At 33.5% G+C, this 19,056-nt stretch overlaps 2 protein-coding genes across 3 annotated transcripts; both read left to right on the top strand.

Moving 5' to 3' along the window:
• The first annotated feature begins 31 nt into the window (after positions 1-31).
• LOC131938972 (triosephosphate isomerase) lies at positions 32-5,221 on the top strand. The gene is made up of 6 exons (XM_059297220.1): positions 32-259; positions 2,682-2,805; positions 3,064-3,148; positions 3,657-3,789; positions 4,197-4,370; positions 4,668-5,221. The coding sequence occupies exons 1-6, from the start codon at positions 145-147 to the stop codon at positions 4,784-4,786; spliced, it is 750 nt and encodes a 249-aa protein (XP_059153203.1). The 5' UTR covers positions 32-144; the 3' UTR covers positions 4,787-5,221.
• Positions 5,222-8,575: 3,354 nt separating this feature from the next.
• On the top strand, positions 8,576-19,056 carry LOC131938966 (general transcription factor IIH subunit 2). 2 transcript variants are annotated; one of them, XR_009386380.1, is made up of 15 exons: positions 8,576-8,651; positions 9,158-9,272; positions 9,511-9,597; positions 9,977-10,082; positions 10,177-10,282; positions 10,550-10,640; positions 10,835-10,922; positions 11,048-11,124; positions 11,823-11,853; positions 14,159-14,222; positions 14,639-14,742; positions 15,807-15,915; positions 16,659-16,698; positions 17,352-18,148; positions 18,252-19,056. XR_009386380.1 is itself a non-coding variant. In XM_059297214.1 (14 exons), exons 1-14 carry the CDS (start codon positions 8,596-8,598, stop codon positions 17,484-17,486), a joined length of 1,209 nt encoding a protein of 402 aa, XP_059153197.1. In that variant the 5' UTR covers positions 8,576-8,595; the 3' UTR covers positions 17,487-19,056. The 2 variants fall into 2 exon arrangements, 1 of the variants encoding a protein (XP_059153197.1); XM_059297214.1 differs by having other exon boundaries at positions 17,352-19,056.

Raw genomic sequence — 19,056 nt, 5'->3', positions numbered from 1 at the left:
AAATCCCACATGTTGACCTCACCTTGACCTTTACCTTTCTTCCAAGGTCTTCTTCGCCGGTGTTTAGGGTTACTTCGCCTGTCCGCATAATTCACATCTTTGTGAAGTTCATTTCATATTCTCTATTTTACAAACATCTGCAAAATGAGTTCAGAACGTAAATTCTTTGTAGGGGGTAACTGGAAGATGAATGGGGACAAGAAATCAATTGATGAAATTGTACAATGGATGAAAAAAGGTCCCATTGATCCGAATGCTGGTTGGTACATTTTCAATTTTCTTCTCACATTTCGCTAGTCTAGCGGCTCTAGAATCTAGATCTAGAATCTAGATATCTAGATCTAGTCTAGATCTAGAATCTAGATTAGATCTAGCCCTAGACTTTAAGAGTCTAGAGATCTAGCCTAGCTAGTCTAGTAGTAGATCTAGAGAGAGTAGGGTAAAATCTTAGTTTAGCGTCGTAAATTCCAACGTAGCTAGCTAGATCTAGTAATGTGCGATGAAGGTAACTAATGAATATTTCTTTCATTTGGCCATATTTAATATTTATGTCATATTTTACATAACTTTACAGATAATTGAATAACAAATCACAATCCAAGACCAAACCAGTCATAAATATCCTGGAATAAACGTTAAACTACCCCGTTTCGAGACAATAATGAGTAAATACAAGCAGTGGCCATGTTTCAAAAACAATAATAGAGTAGTTTCCCTTGAAAAATTGTCTATTCGCATGTCTTTTGTGTTGATTTTGTGGTTTAATATGATTGTTTTTGTATTGTTTTAAAATATGCCTGTATAGTAATTTTTCTTTTTTTTTTTCAATATAGTTGACATGAATGACTAATAGACATTTTCAGACTTAATAGTGTGCATCCAAGACCACAACAATTGTTGGGAGGTCGAACTTTTGAACACTTTATTTGCAGTAATCACATCAATATTAGATAGCTCATAAATGACATCGCTCTTAAGATAGTAATGACAGCGTGCATTATTACAGAACAAACATATGAACATATTGTTTCAGATAGAAATTGTGATTTGTGGTGGGGAGAGGTTGAGTAAAACTCAGCGATGTGATTTTGGAGACGGGTCAGGGTTTTTTTGTTCGTGAATACAAGGGATAGTTGTGGGAGAAAGACCAGCTGTAGAAGTATGACGCGTCATTCATTGGTGATCAATTTTCTCAGTGGGGACGATAGAACTATTCAGAAGGGTCAAGAAATGTAAAAAGCATGCTGAGTCGCATTTCTTGAACCCCACCTTTTCATTCCCCACCGAGTTAACGCTCGCGTGACGCTATGTACCGGTACCGTCGACCGTTAGGCTAATTTTATAGAAAAAAAACAAGCACTGCCGTTTTGACTTATGCAATGTTTAGATTACATAAGTTGGTGTTCATTAAACAGCCCCTAACACATCTATTACTCGTCCATTTAATGTACGTGGTTATTTCTGCAAGCTTGCTGTCTTGAGACTTTCGGCACTTTAAAAATGTATTAAGCTCTCACCGTATAGAACTAAACTACCCATATTAAGCTCCAAAAGAAGCTTGGTGAAAACAGGATGGCCGTCTTGATTAAAATTGAAAACTAAAGTAAACTTATTTCTCTACTTGCTTCGTTCTTAATTTTAGTGTTTGAAGGGATCCTTTCCAACACAATTAAGTATATGTGTCAACTGGTTATGGGCTATTGAGGCCATTGACTCCGATTTCAGCCTGCTTTTCTTTTTGGATTTGCTTCCATAGCTTTTGTCCAACCAAGAACAAACTACAAGGCAGCAGTTATTTGATTTTAGAGTTGTCTCTCCTAGAAGAGTTGATGTCCCCTGCTAATGAGCCTCATCTGCCCGAGGGCTCGAACTTGAGACTTTTCGGTTTAGCAACCAAGAGCTTTACCGACTCGACCACGCTGACCCCTTAAACTTATTTAAATATTGGGTTATTAGGATTAGGCCTGTTTTTTAAAGTAATTAAAAGGCTTTTAGCTTTTTATTAAGCCTAATATTTATTATTTAGCTTGCTCAGTATGTTTGTGTGTGGCTCCACAAATCTTGGAATATTTATGATTATTAATTTAATCCACTTCCCATTGTTCGATTGAGCTGGAATTTGGCACAGTGGTAAATCTGGGATGCCAATGCAAGAATATAGATAGCATTCCTGTTTTTGGATGATTATAGATACATATGTCCGATAATAGACTCTCCCAAAAATAGGTGTATTGAGTTGTTAGTAGTTTTGTAATCTCAGCTAATTATATGGTTAGAAATTAGGGTTAGGCATAAGGTTGGACTAGGGTTGGGGTTAGGAATAGGGTTAGTAGTGACATTAGCAAGCCATGTGTGCGTTTTAGTTAACTACCACTAACCTTACACCCCTTTTTTAAGAGGGTTCTATTATCGGACACTGGTATAAAAATTCCCACAAAATTTGTAGGCTGCTACAGATTTTTTTTTACATTTTTGTTACTTAACATAAGCCTGATGTAGAGTAAAAAATCATTGTTGGTTTTATAATTCCAAGTATAAAAACTTTAGCTGCTGTGTATTATGTGGAGAAGATTCACTGCTGATAAATAGCAAGTGATGTAATGTGCTCAATCTTGATTAATTGAACAAATAGTTTTTTTAATGTCATCAATAACTTTTGTGTTTGTTTCCTTTGTTTGTAGAAGTGGTAGTAGCACCCCCAGCCCCTTATCTGCAGTATAGTAGGGAACACCTCCCATCCAATGTTCATGTTGCTGCCCAGAACTGTTACAAAGAGAAAGAAGGTGCTTTCACTGGAGAGATCAGGTATAGGAATTCTATACTGGTTTTAATATTGAAAAGTGTCTGTGTTTTAGACTTTATTTGGGCACTTTTCATGCTAAATATTAAATCAATAAAATTTGCTAAAATTCTTACTTTAGGGCCTAAATGTTAAATTGATAAATACTCACTTTAAATATTAAATTACTAAATTCTCTCTTTTTTTTTTTAACCTTATGATGTTTTTAAGGAAGTGAATTTCATATTTGACCCAATAGCATATTGCTTTTAAAAAAATTCCAGTCCATTGATGATCAAAGATCTTGGAGGCTCATGGGTCATTACTGGTCACTCAGAGAGAAGACACATCCTTGGAGAGTCAGATACAGTGAGTGTTATAGTGTCTACAATCCTGTCATGTCGACAGTTTTAAATCTGTTGCTGCTTTTGTACCTCCAGTACTTCCCAATTAATGTATGCATTTTATTTTTACTCATATATTATGCCATTTTATAAATGGTCATGCTTTATACATTGTATTTGATATAAAAAGTAGCAGCTGAGGTAATACATTAATCCAGATATTCTTTGTAAATTCACCCATCCTTCTTGGGTTACACTAAGCATTCTTTAAAGTTATATCTTTTAAAATTATACTAAGCTTAAAACATATTTGCTCACCATCTGAGATATTGTAGAAAAATCTTACAAATCCACAGCTCAAAAAGAGCATGAACCTTATCAATTGAGGAAAAATTGTTGGTTCTTAAAGTGATTAAAATGTATGTTATTGTATTGTGGTGTTTTTTATTTCCTTTCTGTGTTCTCTTTCGTTCATATACCTTTTTACAATAAAGAAATATTCAGGGGATTCTTTTTCCACTATTTGTTTTAAGTTTGTGGCTGAGAAAACAAAATTTGCTCTTGATAATGGACTTGGAGTCATCCCATGTGTAGGAGAGAAGCTTGAAGAAAGAGAGGCAGGCCAGACCATGGAGGTGATCAATCGTCAGATGAAAGCTTTGGCAGGTAACTCGTTGTACAATATTTTGTTTCTCTCATTATGTAGCTCGTTTTATTTTTAATAAAATATGTTTAAATTTTTATTGATTTTATTAAGTATAAAGAAAAAAAAAATTAAAATTTGGCATGGTGGCCTTTAGTGCAGATATAATAGTAGAGCTCATCATTTTTTGTAACCTCTGCATATGGAAGGATAATGTTGTCAGTTCTATGCCCAACCATCTTTAATTTCCCTGGATGCACCCATCAGAGGTTGGTGGACTCGGGGATGTCCTATAGATTCAAACCCAGGATCTGAAATTGAACCTTTTGTGTTAACATTTGTGCTCTCTTCCTCCCTGCTAGCTGTACCACAATTTAAAAAAAGAATTTACCCTGAATTATACATTCAATTTTTGGTTTTGTTGACATAGATTTAATAAAAGATTGGACCCATGTTGTGATTGCTTATGAACCTGTGTGGGCCATTGGTACTGGTAAAACAGCATCTCCTGAACAAGCACAGGAAGTCCATCAGCAACTCAGGCAGTGGATTAGCTCAACTATTTCCCCTGATGTTGCCAAGAAAATTAGAATTATTTATGGAGGTTTGTAAAGTAGTCATTAATTCCATTCCTTGTATAAAGCTCCAGATTCCTGTACTGATTACCACTACCTTAAGTGATACTTTGTTGTTCCTACAACTGAGCTTTATAATTGTATTTTAATCTGGACAACAATTATAGAAAATCCAACATCAGTTATTCATTTTAATTTCTAAAATTCTTTAAATAGAAATTTACAGTACTACTAAATTCTATTTTGCATTATGATGTTTGAAAATGTTACCTTAGATAAATAAATAGCGTTTTAAATATATTTTTCTTTTAATTTTTTTTTAACAGGGTCTGTTAAAGGATCTAATGCAGCTGAACTGGCAAAGAAACCAGATATTGATGGGTTTTTGGTTGGAGGTGCCTCTCTAAAACCTGAATTTCTTGAAATAGTAAATGCAAGAAAATAGATTATTTTTAAATTTCCCCTAATTTTTAGCAATGCTGTGTAGCGTCTAGAGAATGTGGAGATTTTTTTTTTGGAGTAGAATATTTAATTGAACATCTTGACAATTATTTTTCTACTGTTAATTTAAATGTACTTGGTTCCTTTATTTTGACAACACCGCAAAAAAAAAAAAGTACATCTAGTAAGTGTTTTATCAACTCCCTTCTTTATATATGCTAGTCCTGCTTATTCATGATGCTTTTATTTCCATTTTTACATGAAAGTTAATTCAATCAGCTCTTCTTACAATAAACTATTGTGTGATTTGTAATGTTTTGATATATTTTTTATTGCTATTAATACAACTACAAATTAATAGCAATTAAATAAATACAGTAATTCCCCTAGTGCTCTAGTGTCATCAGTAAAAAATAAAACATTTTATTATTATCTATAACTTCATAATTGGTTGTTGGTTTTTTTGTCAAGTGTTTAAAAAAATTTATTCTTTGTGTTTTATACTTTTATTTTTACATTGTTAGATTAGAAATGACTATTATTGGCCAGTATTAGTCTATTTTGTTATATTCATTACAACAGTCTGATTGTAAGTGCTTTAACACTTTCTTATATGGGAAAATTGTTTTATGTAACATGAACTTGTTGTTACGCTTAGGATCCAAATTGGAGACATTCAGGTTGGCAGTTGATTGCTCTACCGCAGGGGTCGGCAACCTGCGGCTCGCGAGCCGCATGCGGCTCTTTTGATATCAAGATGCGGCTCTCCAGCTCCTTGAACAAATGCTAATAATCTCAATAAAAAAATAAAATATTTGAAATAAAACAGTGTTAATGGCTCTTTGAAACCCTTGAAATTTTGAAAATTGTAACTTTTGGCTCTTCCGCTTCAAAAGGTTGCCGACCCCTGCTCTACCGTACGACCACACCATCATATAACATAAACCTTCTCATAATCTATTAAATATCAGATTATTTCTGTGCTATATAATAATTGTGTTAAATAGCCCTAGAACATTTTGTTTTCTTGAGAAACCCAGAAATTTGGATGAATACCCAACACTACATCCCACTTATGACTAGTTCTATGTGCCTTTACAAGAAAAAAATCTCTTGTTGTGTTTTGAGTTTGAGGTAACCTGATGTTTTGGCAAATTTTTTGAGTGCATGTGCAAGGTGAAGCTTCTTTGTGTGCTTTTCTACCATCAGCTATTGATCCTATGGATAACAAGGGCCATCTTATATCCACACATTTTTGCTGATTTTTTTATTAAAAAGATCACAGAACTGAGGTTTAAGGTTAATTCCCATGTTTAACTTCTATTAACGTGAAACACTGCACCTCTTCAGTCTTGAAAGTTCTCATATAAATACTGCTATGATCACCAAATTCTACACCAGTAGACACCAAGACTTGTGTTCCAGGCTTGCATGCTGACCACATTGTCTTATCTACTTGTCTCAGTTTGATTAGCTATTTACAAGACAGGTTGGTGAAGCTGTCTCGCTAGAAGGTTAGTTGGTAATTCTAAATAAATACTTGGTAGTTTTTACTTTTGCGTTAAAGTTACACTCCCAATATAGAAGTCAGTTTGGCGTTTAACTCTAGAGAGAGTAGAATTAAAATATTCATAATTTTCTAAGATGCACAATAATATTGCCTCATTGAAACTAATACTATCATCTCACTGATTTGTTTATAATATTTACATGCACAAAAATATCTAATTTAATATTTCTAAAACATGAAATTTAAGGTCAGAGATACCTCTTTATAAGAGGAATTAGATTTGAAAACATTTCTTACTCTGGCTGTGAACATTTGTTTGCAATAAGTTAACTACAAGTCTCTAAACTTTTTTTTTTTAATTCTAAACTTTATTTCCAATTAAAGTATTAATGGTTAAAACAAAATAAAATCCATAGGGTACCAAGGAGAAAGGAATTAGTAGGCCTAGATACAATACATATATTGGTGAATAATACAGGTGAGATTAATTAATGCAGATATCGACTTTAATTTCATGGTTTAATCTGTTTAAGGAAAGAAAAAAAAATTCAGAAGGGGGTACAACTAATACTTTCTGAAGTAAAAAAATAATATATTTATTACGTCCCTTGGCATGTGTAAAATAAATTATACTACCTTTCTCTTACACTACAGCCTTTAAAATAAACAGCCTATACAAACTGGATACACGTATTCTCTTAGGCATAACACAGCCAGAAAGAAACAAAACTGTGATAAAACACAAAATCTGATTTAAATTAAAAGTAAAGTTCGCCTGTTTCTGTGACATCGGCTTATGATTCAAGGAGGGATAGTGTGGTCAGCACTATGCCCAACCGCCTTCACTTTCCCTAACGTGAGTTAGGTACCCATCAGAGTTGGGTGGACTAGGGACGGTCTACTAACATGAACCCGGATTGGGGGGGGGGCTGTATACTTTTGGGGGGCGGGTGGAGTAAATTTTCCCGGGGGGGGGGGGGTGGACTCTGGGGTCATCCACAAATGACGTCACACTTTTTTGACGAAAGTTTGGGGGGGGGTGCAAATCGAAATTTTGAGGGAAGGGTCGCTACGCCTCTGGGGGGGGGGGGGGTGACACCATTAAGTGCCGCACCGGGTGACACCCGACCTCGCTACGCCACTGCCTTCAGCAGGTCTATACACATTACTCTAGTAAGCTTTGATCAAAGAAATCGACTGAACTAAACTTAAAGTCTACACATTATTTAAGTAGGTATGTCTAATGCTTGTAGTAGTTTGTAATTTTGTATTTGAACTAGTGTCAAATTATATTTTTAAAATGAGCATGGTAGGCCTATACACCGACCGAGTATACACTTTAGACAAACAGTCATAGTTTCTATAATATTAGGCTTAATTTCGAAAAAAAAAAACAATTCGCATATCCATTATGTTAATGTTATCCTTGCATATCTCAGTATTTTTAACGACTTTTGCGAATGTAGTTAGATCTATAGGGTTATGTGTTTTTGGAAAAAATACAACTTTACTCGGTAAGTAGAGTAACTACTGTGTACGAAACCGAAAGTAGCTTGCAGCATTGTTGTAAAACAAAGTCGTCAGACACCAGAAGCACTCACTTTTTAAAAAAATAAAACAAAGTTTTCGCTAAATATTTAAATAAAAGATCTATTGATTTAAAAACTACAAAATATAGTTCAAAGGGTACTCGTAGATCTAGTAATAAACACTCGCTTTGATGTTTTAATATTATTTTAGATAAATCATAGAAGACCCCAGTCCAGTCACTGACTCAGTCAGTGACTGAGTCAGTACCGCCCGGCCTTATTCGCCCTATCGGGGTAATTTCCCGATATTTAACCAAACACATTGTTCTAGTTCTTTTTACAACTTTTAAACTTGAGTAAATCTAATCGTCTTATTTTACTTGGCCTAGATCTAGATTTGGATGATATTTAGAATTGACCCTTTGAATCCCGGACAGATCGTCCCCCCGGCGTGGCCTCAACCAACCGGCGGGCTCGTTGCATTGAGTTAAATATACGGTCAAATAAACTATGAGTTTACGGCATGCTGTACAGTTACTGTACAGTAACAAATGTTAACAAACTCAACAAACACTACCGGATAATTTTCCGACGCTATATTATGAGATAACCCAGTATCAGTATGAAATAGTATTATGAATGATTGGACTCCCGGTGGAGTATCGTTATCCACTATCCAGAACTTCTTGACTTTTTGAGTATTTTTAATACTCTTTACAGTTATTTTAAAATCATTATTTCTTTTGTTATAGAACATATAAGTAGATCATCAATATGGCTGATGATGATGATAAAGGCTACAGATGGGAGACAGAATATGAGAAAACTTGGTATGTGTAAAGTATATTATTTATATTTTTAATGGTAGTTTAATTTTAGAAGAACAATGTTGAATCGTGTTTTCCGTTTTGTGATTAATTTACTTAATTTACCAATTAAATTATCCCTGTCATCGCAATACATTACATCTATATATTTTAACTATAGAATCGTACCATGAAGAAGAAATGACTATAGCAGGAATTTAACTTCGAATTTGTAGATGCAATTAATTTTAATTAATATAGAAAAGTTACTTTTTTGGACCTGACAGATAAACTAGAGCTCACCCTTTTCTAAGACTCATTTCTGGGATAGTGTGGTCAATTTTATGTTTAGAAGCTATCAGCTGCACAGACTCGGGTACTTTGTACTGACATGAGCCTGAAACCTAACTCAAGAGTTTCTGTTAACAGTTGTGCTCTCTACCTCACAAATTATTATTCTTGTTCTTTAATTTCATACCTAAATACTGTGCATTCGATGATTAAAATTAATTTTGAATTGTTGAACTTAGGGAGGAGTTGCATGAAGATGAATCAGGTTCACTTAAGGCCAGCGTGGATGACATTCTTCATCGAGCTAAACGCAGGCAGCTGTTGGAAAGAGTTACAAATGTTCGACTGGGGATGGTATGTTAATCTTAGACCCAGTTACACATTTAATAAGTTATGTGTGATTTTTAAAATGTGTCTACAAATTTTGTAGCGAAATTGTATTTTAATCTTGCTTGTTTTTAAAGATCTCTATATCTGCCACACAGGTCTCTGAATATTAATTTCAATCACTTTTTTTGACCAACTGTAGTGTAGGAACTTTTTAATTTCTTTATTACTGTTTGAAAAATACTGGTGTGCTTTTTCATTGTAGATGCGCCATTTGTTTATTGTAATTGATGCATCTTCTGCAATGTCAGACCAAGATCTGAAGCCCACACGCCTTATAGCATCTTTAAAGGTACAATATTTATTAATTTATTAATTTATATTCTAACTTTTATTTTAGTACACTTTATTGTTTTCTCTTTTACTGTGTCTTTTTCCTGTTAATTGTGAACATTATAGATTTTAATGTAGTCATTACTAGTGTAATTATTTTCATAAACTATGCATCTATTTTTTTGTATTACACACTAAATAGAATTACTATGTAGATCACATAAATGAGGCTTGCTGCAGTGAAATTTATTTAAAACATTGATTTTTGATTGCCATCACAGTACAATTTATAAAATGTTAGAATATATAAAATACCTAAAAAAGGAAGAATATAGTTCATTAGTAGAATTTTTAGACTTAGTTTGTTTGACTAAGTCCCAGCCATGTTGTTTTTTCAGCTTCTTGAGTTTTTCGTTGAGGAATATTTTGACCAGAACCCAATCAGCCAGCTGGGATTAATTCTGTCTAGAAGCAAAAAGGCTGAAAAAGTTACAGAGCTTGGAGGTATTGGGCTTTTATTTTCAAACATTTCAATAAAAATATTTTTAATTTTAGGTAATCCTTGTCGTCATATAAAATGTTTTTTTTATTTGTGCAGGTAATCCTCGCCGTCATATAAAAGCACTTCAGACTTTAGCTACTCAAGCTTGTGTTGGTGAATTTTCTCTACAGAACTCTCTAGAACTTGCACTTGCTTCACTTAAGTGAGTAGTTTCTTTATTAATAATGTCACTTAGTTTGAAATTGCATTTCCATTTAATATCATTTCAAAAGTATTTGATTTTCAATCTCTTCTTGGAATATTAAAAACTAATCCTTTATAAAATCTATTAACTCTTTGAAGCATAGATATTTCAATGTTTAAAAATGACCATTTAATAAATTACCACTTGGGTATATTTGGCACATTTTCCTGTGAAATGATTCTTCTTACTGAGAAAACAAAATGTTTATGAATTATCTCCCTGTAGACACATGCCAAGTCATTCCAGTCGAGAGCTTCTGATCATAATGGGTAGTCTAACAACTTGTGACCCTAGTGACATTAAGGAAATCATCAAGGTTTTTTTTTTATTATAAATTTCTATTTTCGTTTTGTACAATGTTACAAATAAAACACTTTTTAAAAAAATAAATGAATTCCCAACAGTTACTGTTAGTGATTTAAAAACGTCCTGTACAACAATGACATACTTTTAATTTATCCTTTTATTCGTGTGTAACAGTATTTAGATTTTAAAATAATTTTTTTTTAGACTGTTGCTGATGCTAATGTACGATGTTCAGTCGTAGGCTTAGCAGCAGAAGTGAGAATTTGTAAGACCTTGTGCCAACAAACATCAGGTATGACACACTCAGTAAAACTTTATTCTACAATTACAAATTTAAAAAAAAATGCATGATTTGTATATTGAAAAAAAAAGAACAACATAGGTTTCTCTATAAAGTTAATGTGTTTTGTCTTCCAGGTACCTACAATGTTATTCTGGATGAATCACATTTCAAAGATCTGCTTAGTCAGCATGTTACCCCACCCCCTGCATCGGTTAGTGACATAGTCTGGTTTGGTAGTTTTGTTTGTGGTATTTTTGTAATGTTTGTATGGCTTGTTTGTTCATTTTTGTTTGTTTGTTTGATTTGTTTGTGTGATGGTCCTATAATATTTGTAATGGTAGTTACTTTTTTTTTTGTATTCATTAGATTTGTTTGTTAGTTTTGTTTGTACAAGTTACTCAAGGTATTGTTTCATAATGTTTGCAGGTCTTGTACATTAGCTTTTGTTTACTTGTTAGCTAGTTCATCTGGTTTGTTAGTTCTATTTATTAGTTGTTTCAGTTGTTTACGTTTCCTTTGTGTTTTATATATACATCATACTTCAATGTAGACAAATCTATGATATTGTTTGACACAGTGAAAAAGTACTTGATTCACATTTTTAAAAAATATGAGTAAAGACCTGCATAATATTTGATTGCATCCCCTGAACCATACATGTATAGTTGGGTCATGAAAAAAGTGCCCAAATGGTTTAATGTAATAAAACTATTGAAAATACCAGATATTTCAATGTCATTTTAATAACTGGGTTTTCTCAAAACTATAAAATTACACTTGAGTACTTTTTATACTTTGCCCTTCAAGGTTTTTGAATTTTTTTACTGCTGATACCCACTACTTCATGTTAAATACAGGGCTCAAGCAGATCTTTTAAAATATTTAATGCATTATTTTATATTTCCACAGACAAATACTGAGTCTTCTCTAATCAGAATGGGTAAGTTTTTTTTACAATTACAAAAAAATTGACCTTTATATTTTCAAGAAATTCTGCAATCTGTTTTTCACCCAATTATACCTAATGTTCTGTTAAATTTGTAGACAAGTGTATCTCTAAAGATAATGCAATAATCTGTTAATTTTGATCTATTCAGATTTTACTTAATTTTTGATTGTATGTACAATGATTGTAAACAGATGTAGAAGGGGAGATAACAAACTGCTGAAATGTCCTATTCTGTTACGCCATCTATTGACACAGCTTATTAGACTTGTCCTCTGTGTAACGTAAAACAAAACTTTCATTGGCTAATAAAAAATAATCTTTAAAAAAGAAACTAGTCTATGATATAATCTTATGATTGAAACCTTAAACAACAACAACATTCACGGAGTTCAAAACCCAATTTAAACTAGTAATAAATTGTTTGATAATAGATCGTCTTTAAAATTGATAATGTTCAAAATATAATATGCTGTTACATTAAATCTTCATTTACCAATAAAATAGTTATTTATTTTGTAGTTTCAAAGGATAAAAACCAGATTAAAATCATCATGTGTTGCATCCCCTAAATATTATTTTAATCACATTAAAACCTTTTAAAAATCTATTTTTTATGCTTAAAATATTTAAAAAAAAAGACTGATATGGATAGAGCTGTTTGAAAGGGAAGAATGTATGATATGTTGTGTCTTGTTTTACTCTGTATATCACCATTGTGACTTATACAATTTAAAATTATATTCTTCTTTTATCCCAAATTTATTTCAGCTCTAGTTCCACATTTCATCCTACCGAAAAAATAATTGCCCAGTGTACTTTTTTTGGTGCACCATCATATCGACCCCGTCAAAACAGCCCATCAATATGACCCTGTCAAATCGACCCCGACAAAATGGCTCCGTCAATATGACCCTGTCAAATCGACCCCGACAAAATGGCTACGTCAATATGACCCCGTCAAATCGACCCCGACAAAATGGCCCTGTCAATATGACCCCGTCAAATCGACCCCGACAAAATGGCCCCGTCAATATGACCTTGTCAAATTGACCCCCGACAAAATCACCCAGTCAAAATAGCCCTGTCAAAAGGGCCCTGACATATATATTTCCGATAAATGGGCTCCCGACATTTAGGCTCCAGACAAATGGACTCCAGACATATTGGCTCCCGACAAATAGGCTCAGGACATATTGCCTCTCAACAAATCAGCTCCCGACATAAGAGCTCACAACAAATGGGCTTCCCCCGAATTGGCTTATGACAGACATATTGGCTCCCAACAAATGGGCTCCCGACATATTGGCTCCTGACAAAATGACTCCTGACACATACGATTCATTTGTCTGTAGCCAATGACCAATAATGGCATAAAAGTAACCATTTTGTCCTACCTCCACTACCACTATAACTTCTTTTAAATGCCTGAAAGAATTTTTTTTTTCATGAACCAACATCAAATCACACAAAAATAGAGCCCTTAACAGCTAAATTCCACCAATTCTAAAATTTTGATAATCTTTAATTTACAACAGAAAAGATCTGTTGCTTAATAGGCGGGCACAGACATTTTAAATGTATGATATACATGTTGTTTACAGAACAACGACATTTTTTTTGATTACCTACAAGCATTCTGCAGGTCGAAATGTACAGCATGGACCCCTGTCCCTCCACACTGCGTTGGAACAGCCAACAACCAACTCATTTATGGAAGTCATAACTAGATGACCCTTAAATTTAAAACACACTATTTCTTATCTATATATATAATTATCTCTATATATAATTCTCCCCACCCCCACCCCCCTCACGTGGTCAGGTGAGCTGTGGTTCACGCTAAATGTTTACATTAATCGTAGAGCCGGGTTCGGATTCGAACTCGAGACTAACGGGTTAGCAGTCCAGCTCTCTACCGCTAGACCACTCCGTCTATTCAGTGTAGTTGATGCAAATTAACAATAAATTAAACCGCTAAAAGGTGAAATGAGAATGGAATTATACTTATTATAATATTATAATTGACTATTTTATTCTTATTAAAAAGCTATCAAACTTTAACATAAATTGAGTGTTCCCTCATTTGACTACTATACAAGCTGGTTGTTGCATTGCTACGCTAGTCTCCTATTGATAGACAGAATCTATTAGGCTTTCAACAGTTGACAGTGTAGAATCATCATAGGCAATCATCAAGTTGACAGTGCAGAATCTATTAAGCATTCATCAAGTTGACAGTGTAGAATCATCATATCAATCATCAAGTTGATACTGTACATTTGACTTTTTTTCACAGGATTCCCGCATCACACTCTAGGAGGGGACAAAGATTCAGAACAAAAACCTTCCATGTGTATGTGGTAAGTAGCATGTCTTATTATACATGCCAATTTCAGTTAACATACACAAATGAATCTTAGAATCAAGTGCATTTTCAAGTGTGTATTTTGGTTTACTTTTAACCAAATGAAAACAGAGTAGCGAATAGTTGATACAGCCTTGAATAAGTATAATTAATAATTAAATGATAATTCATAATTAATTAAATTAATGAGGCACATTAAAATGTATAAAATTTGTCAGTCTAGTTTGTTTTAAAATCTATTTGTGTGTGAATCATGGAATTCACATGTCGTATTTCATGTTTTATTAAATTCAATTTTTTCTTAAGACTTTATATTTAACAAGACTTTATATTTTAACAAGATTTTACACACGTTAACAAAATTTCTTTTCCTCAGATTTTATATTTGTATGCATACAATTTTTTCCCCAGTCATCTGGACAGTAAAACAGCCAACAGCTTCAGCACCACTGGCTACTTCTGCCCACAGTGTAAAAGCAAATACTGCGAGCTGCCTATTGAATGCAAAGCTTGCAGTGAGTAAACTTTGTCGCAGCTTTGAATTTAAGATGAAACAAATCTAAGTAATTCAATTTTCAATGTTATCATTGGTATCAAAGTCAACTTTTTGTAAATAGCTTATAAGTTTACTTTTTTATTTTATTGCATTCTTTTGTTATACTGCTTCAGCTGAACAACTGTTATGTGAAAGGCTAAGAGAATTTATAACTGTGTTGAACATACATTTCCTAAAAACTTCAGAAGTTATAAAAATATATCACTTGAACATTTCATGCTATTATTTTTATGTTGTTGATGACACAAGCAATTGTACTGTTGTTGACGACATGTAGCCATTGTACTGTTGTTGATGACATGTATTCATTACACTTGTTGTTAACACGTAGCCATTGCACTGTTGTTGATGACATGTAGCCATTGTACTGTTGTTGATGACATGTAGCCATTGTACTGTTGTTGATGACCTACCCATTGTACTGTTGTTGATGACATGTAGCCATTGTTCTGTTGTTGATGACATGTAGCCATTGTACTGTTGTTGATGACATGTAGCCATTGTACTGTTGTTGATGACATGTAGCCATTGTACTGTTGTTGATGACATGTAGCCATTGTACTGTTGATGATGACATGTAGCCATCGCACTGTTGATGACATGTAGCCATTGCACTGTTGTTGATGACATGTAGCCATTGCACTGTTGTTGATGACCTACCCATTGCACTGTTGTTGATGACCTACTCATTGTACTGTTGTTGATGACATGTAGCCATTGCACTGTTGTTGATGACCTACCCACTGTACTGTTGTTGATGACCTACCCACTGTACTGTTGTTGATGACCTACCCACTGTACTGTTGTTGATGACCTACCCACTGTACTGTTGTTGATGACCTACCCATTGCACTGTTGTTGATGACCTACTCATTGTACTGTTGTTGATGACATGTAGCCATTGCACTGTTGTTGATGACCTACCCACTGTACTGTTGTTGATGACCTACCCACTGCACTGTTGTTGATGACCTACCCATTGTACTGTTGTCAATGACCTACCCATTGTGCTTTACCTTCCAGATCTCACCTTAGTCTCAGCACCACACCTGGCCAGGTCCTACCATCACCTGTTCCCACCTGCAGCTTTCAAAGAACTTCTCACCTCTGATATAATTACAGATGGACCTGTGTATGTTGTTTTTTTTTTTTTTACTTGTTTGTGCATGATGCTCCATTTAACATGTACAGCCGTGATCATGTGCTTTACCAATCCCATTCGTGACCCATTGTCTCGTTTCATTGTTTGTCTCCCTTTCACATTCGATGAATGTCAATTCCCAACAGGCAATTTTACAAAATTTAAACATAACAAAGTATTTGACCTTTTGGCATTATGCTGAGTTTAATTTCAGTTTTTAAATTACAACAAAGACATTGTAATTTTGTAATTTTATTCTGCCCAATTTTTCACATTCTAGGCAGGAATTTTATATGTGTTTTTTGTTTTAAGACATGTATACACTGAACCGGTCTACTTCTGCGTTTAAATATTTGAAACATCAACTAGAGAGGTTGCATAATTAAAATAATTAATGCTATTAGCATAAATTGGTGAATTTTCAGCAATTTTATTTAATTTTACTTTAAAATAATTCTGTACTTGTTATTATAAATTGTTAGTAACAATTGTAAACTTTATTTCATGCAATTTGTGTATATGACAAAATAACCTTTACAACTGATAGAACAATTGGTTAAATAATATCCAGGGTTGAGAGAATAGATTTCAAAATAAAGGTTAGGGCTTAGCTCAGTAAATGGAATAGATATAATTGATACTTCTCTATTTGTTCAAATTTTGTATTTTTAAAATATAATTAATTAGTTTTGTTGTAATCAAGTTTATTATTATTATTTTCTTTAAAATCGCAGGTGTTGTTATGCTTGTCAAATACAAATTCTTGATCCTCATGTAAGTATTAAGCTTGCTAATTAATATTCTTAATTAGTAATTATTTGACAGTTCCATTTGGCAGGTGTAGCCAACAGTAATCTCTCCTAATACCCAATCAAACCTCTGCACTGTCCAGGAAAATTAGATGAAAGATATGTTAAAATGTATCAGCTGAATAAGTATGAGAGTGAATGCTGGTTGGAGAGGTTGTGTCTTTACTCCTTGCTTCTTTGGAATGTAGAACTGTGTCTTATTTTCTTATGTTGTTGTTTCTATACAAAGGTATCTTTTGTTTTTTCTATACAAAGGTATCTTTTGTTGTTTCTGTACTAAGGTATCTTTTGTTTTTTCTATACAAAGGTATCTTTTGTTTTTTCTATACAAAGGTATCTTTTGTTTTTTCTATACAAAGGTATCTTTTGGTTTTTTCTATACAAAGGTATCTTTTGTTTTTTCTATACAAAGGTATCTTTTGTTGTTTCTATACTAAGGTATCTTTTGGTTTTTTCTATACAAAGGTATCTTTTGTTTTTTCTATACAAAGGTATCTTTTGTTTTTTCTATACAAAGGTATCTTTTGTTTTTTCTATACAAAGGTATCTTTTGGTTTTTTCTATACTAAGGTATCTTTTTTTTTTCTATACAAGGGTATCTTTTGTTTTTTCTTGCAGGTGTATATGTGTGAAAAGTGTGAGCAACATTTCTGTTTGGATTGTGACCTGTTTGCACATGAGACCCTTCATTCCTGTCCTGGTTGTGCGAGTTTCAGGAATCTGCAGACTATCCAGGCTACATCCATTTTATAGTGGATATGTAGGTGACATTCAATTGATAGTAGACATGTAGGTGGCATTTTATAGTGGACATGTAGGTGACATTCAATTGATAGTGGACATGTAGGTGACATTCAATTTATAGTGGATATGTAGGTGACATTTTATAGTGGACATGCTGGTGACATTCAATGTATAGTGGATATGTAGGTGACATTCAATTTATAGTGGACATGTAGGTGACATCCAATTTATAGTGGACATGTAGGTGACATTTTATAGTGGACATGCTGGTGACATTCAATTTATAGTGGACTTGTCGGTGACATTCAATTTATAGTGGACATGTAGGTGACATTCAATTTATAGTGGACATGTAGGTGACATTCAATTTATAGTGGACATGTAGGTGACATTCAATTTATAGTGGACATGTAGGTGACATTCAATTTATAGTGGATATGTAGGTGACATTCAATTTATAGTGGACATGTAGGTGACATCCAATTTATAGTGGACATGTAGGTGACATCCAATTTATAGTGGACATGTAGGTGACATTCAATTTATAGTGGACATGTAGGTGACATCCAATTTATAGTGGACATGTAGGTGACATTCAATTTATAGTGGACATGTAGGTGACATTTTATAGTGGACATGTAGGTGACATTCAATTGATAGTGGACATGTAGGTGACATTTTATAGTGGACATGTAGGTGACATTTTATAGTGGACATGTAGGTGACATTAAATTGATATGGACATGTAGGTGACATTTTATAGTGGACATGTAGGTGACATTCAATTTATAGTGGACATGTAGGTGACATTTTATAGTGGACATGTAGGTGACATTCAATTTATAGTGGACATGTAGGTGACATTTTATAGTGGACATGTAGGTGACATCCAATTTATAGTGGACATGTAGGTGAAAAGCTAATGTGCAAAGTGTATTTTCTGTGTGCGCTGTTCTGAAAGTCTTATACAAGGATATATTTATTTTACAAATTCACTGCGTGGCAGCTTAAAACTACTGCGCGACTGCGCAGCTTAGAGGGAACATTAGTGGACATATTGGTGACATCCAATTTATAGTGGACATGTAGGTGACATTCAATTGATAGTGGACATGTAGCCAATGTTCCTTTAATTGTGTATAGAAGATCTTTATAGATGTACTTATTATTAAAACAACTTGACTTTTTAGTTAAATATTCAAACACTGAACACTTTACGATCTAAGGTTGCACTTTCAAAGGCTCTTGTAAAGCTAATGACCACTCATCCTTCAAGGTTTTTCAGCTGAACTATTTTAGATAGTTTTTTTTTATCTGTGAAAATCCCAATTCAGAAAAAAGCTGAAATATTTTACAGATCACAACTATGTATTACTAATCAGGGGATACCATGCTTTTATCAAGGGAGATAACTATTCTTGGTATTCAAAAAAAATATGTATGAACACTGCCAGTCAATTAAGCACATCACTTTTGTTGTGGTTTAATTAAATACATTTATTAATTAACTGTAATGGAAATAGTGAATCATTCATTGTTTTAACATACGGTTTTGTTTATTAATGTTGTAAATAATAAA

Source organism: Physella acuta, unplaced genomic scaffold (assembly GCF_028476545.2).
Source record: "Physella acuta isolate Inbredline_101_S28 unplaced genomic scaffold, ASM2847654v3 ptg000261l, whole genome shotgun sequence".
NCBI classification, from domain to species: domain Eukaryota; kingdom Metazoa; phylum Mollusca; class Gastropoda; family Physidae; genus Physella; species Physella acuta.
Note: the sequence above shows the minus strand (reverse complement) of the source record. Positions and strands in the feature narration are given on the sequence as shown.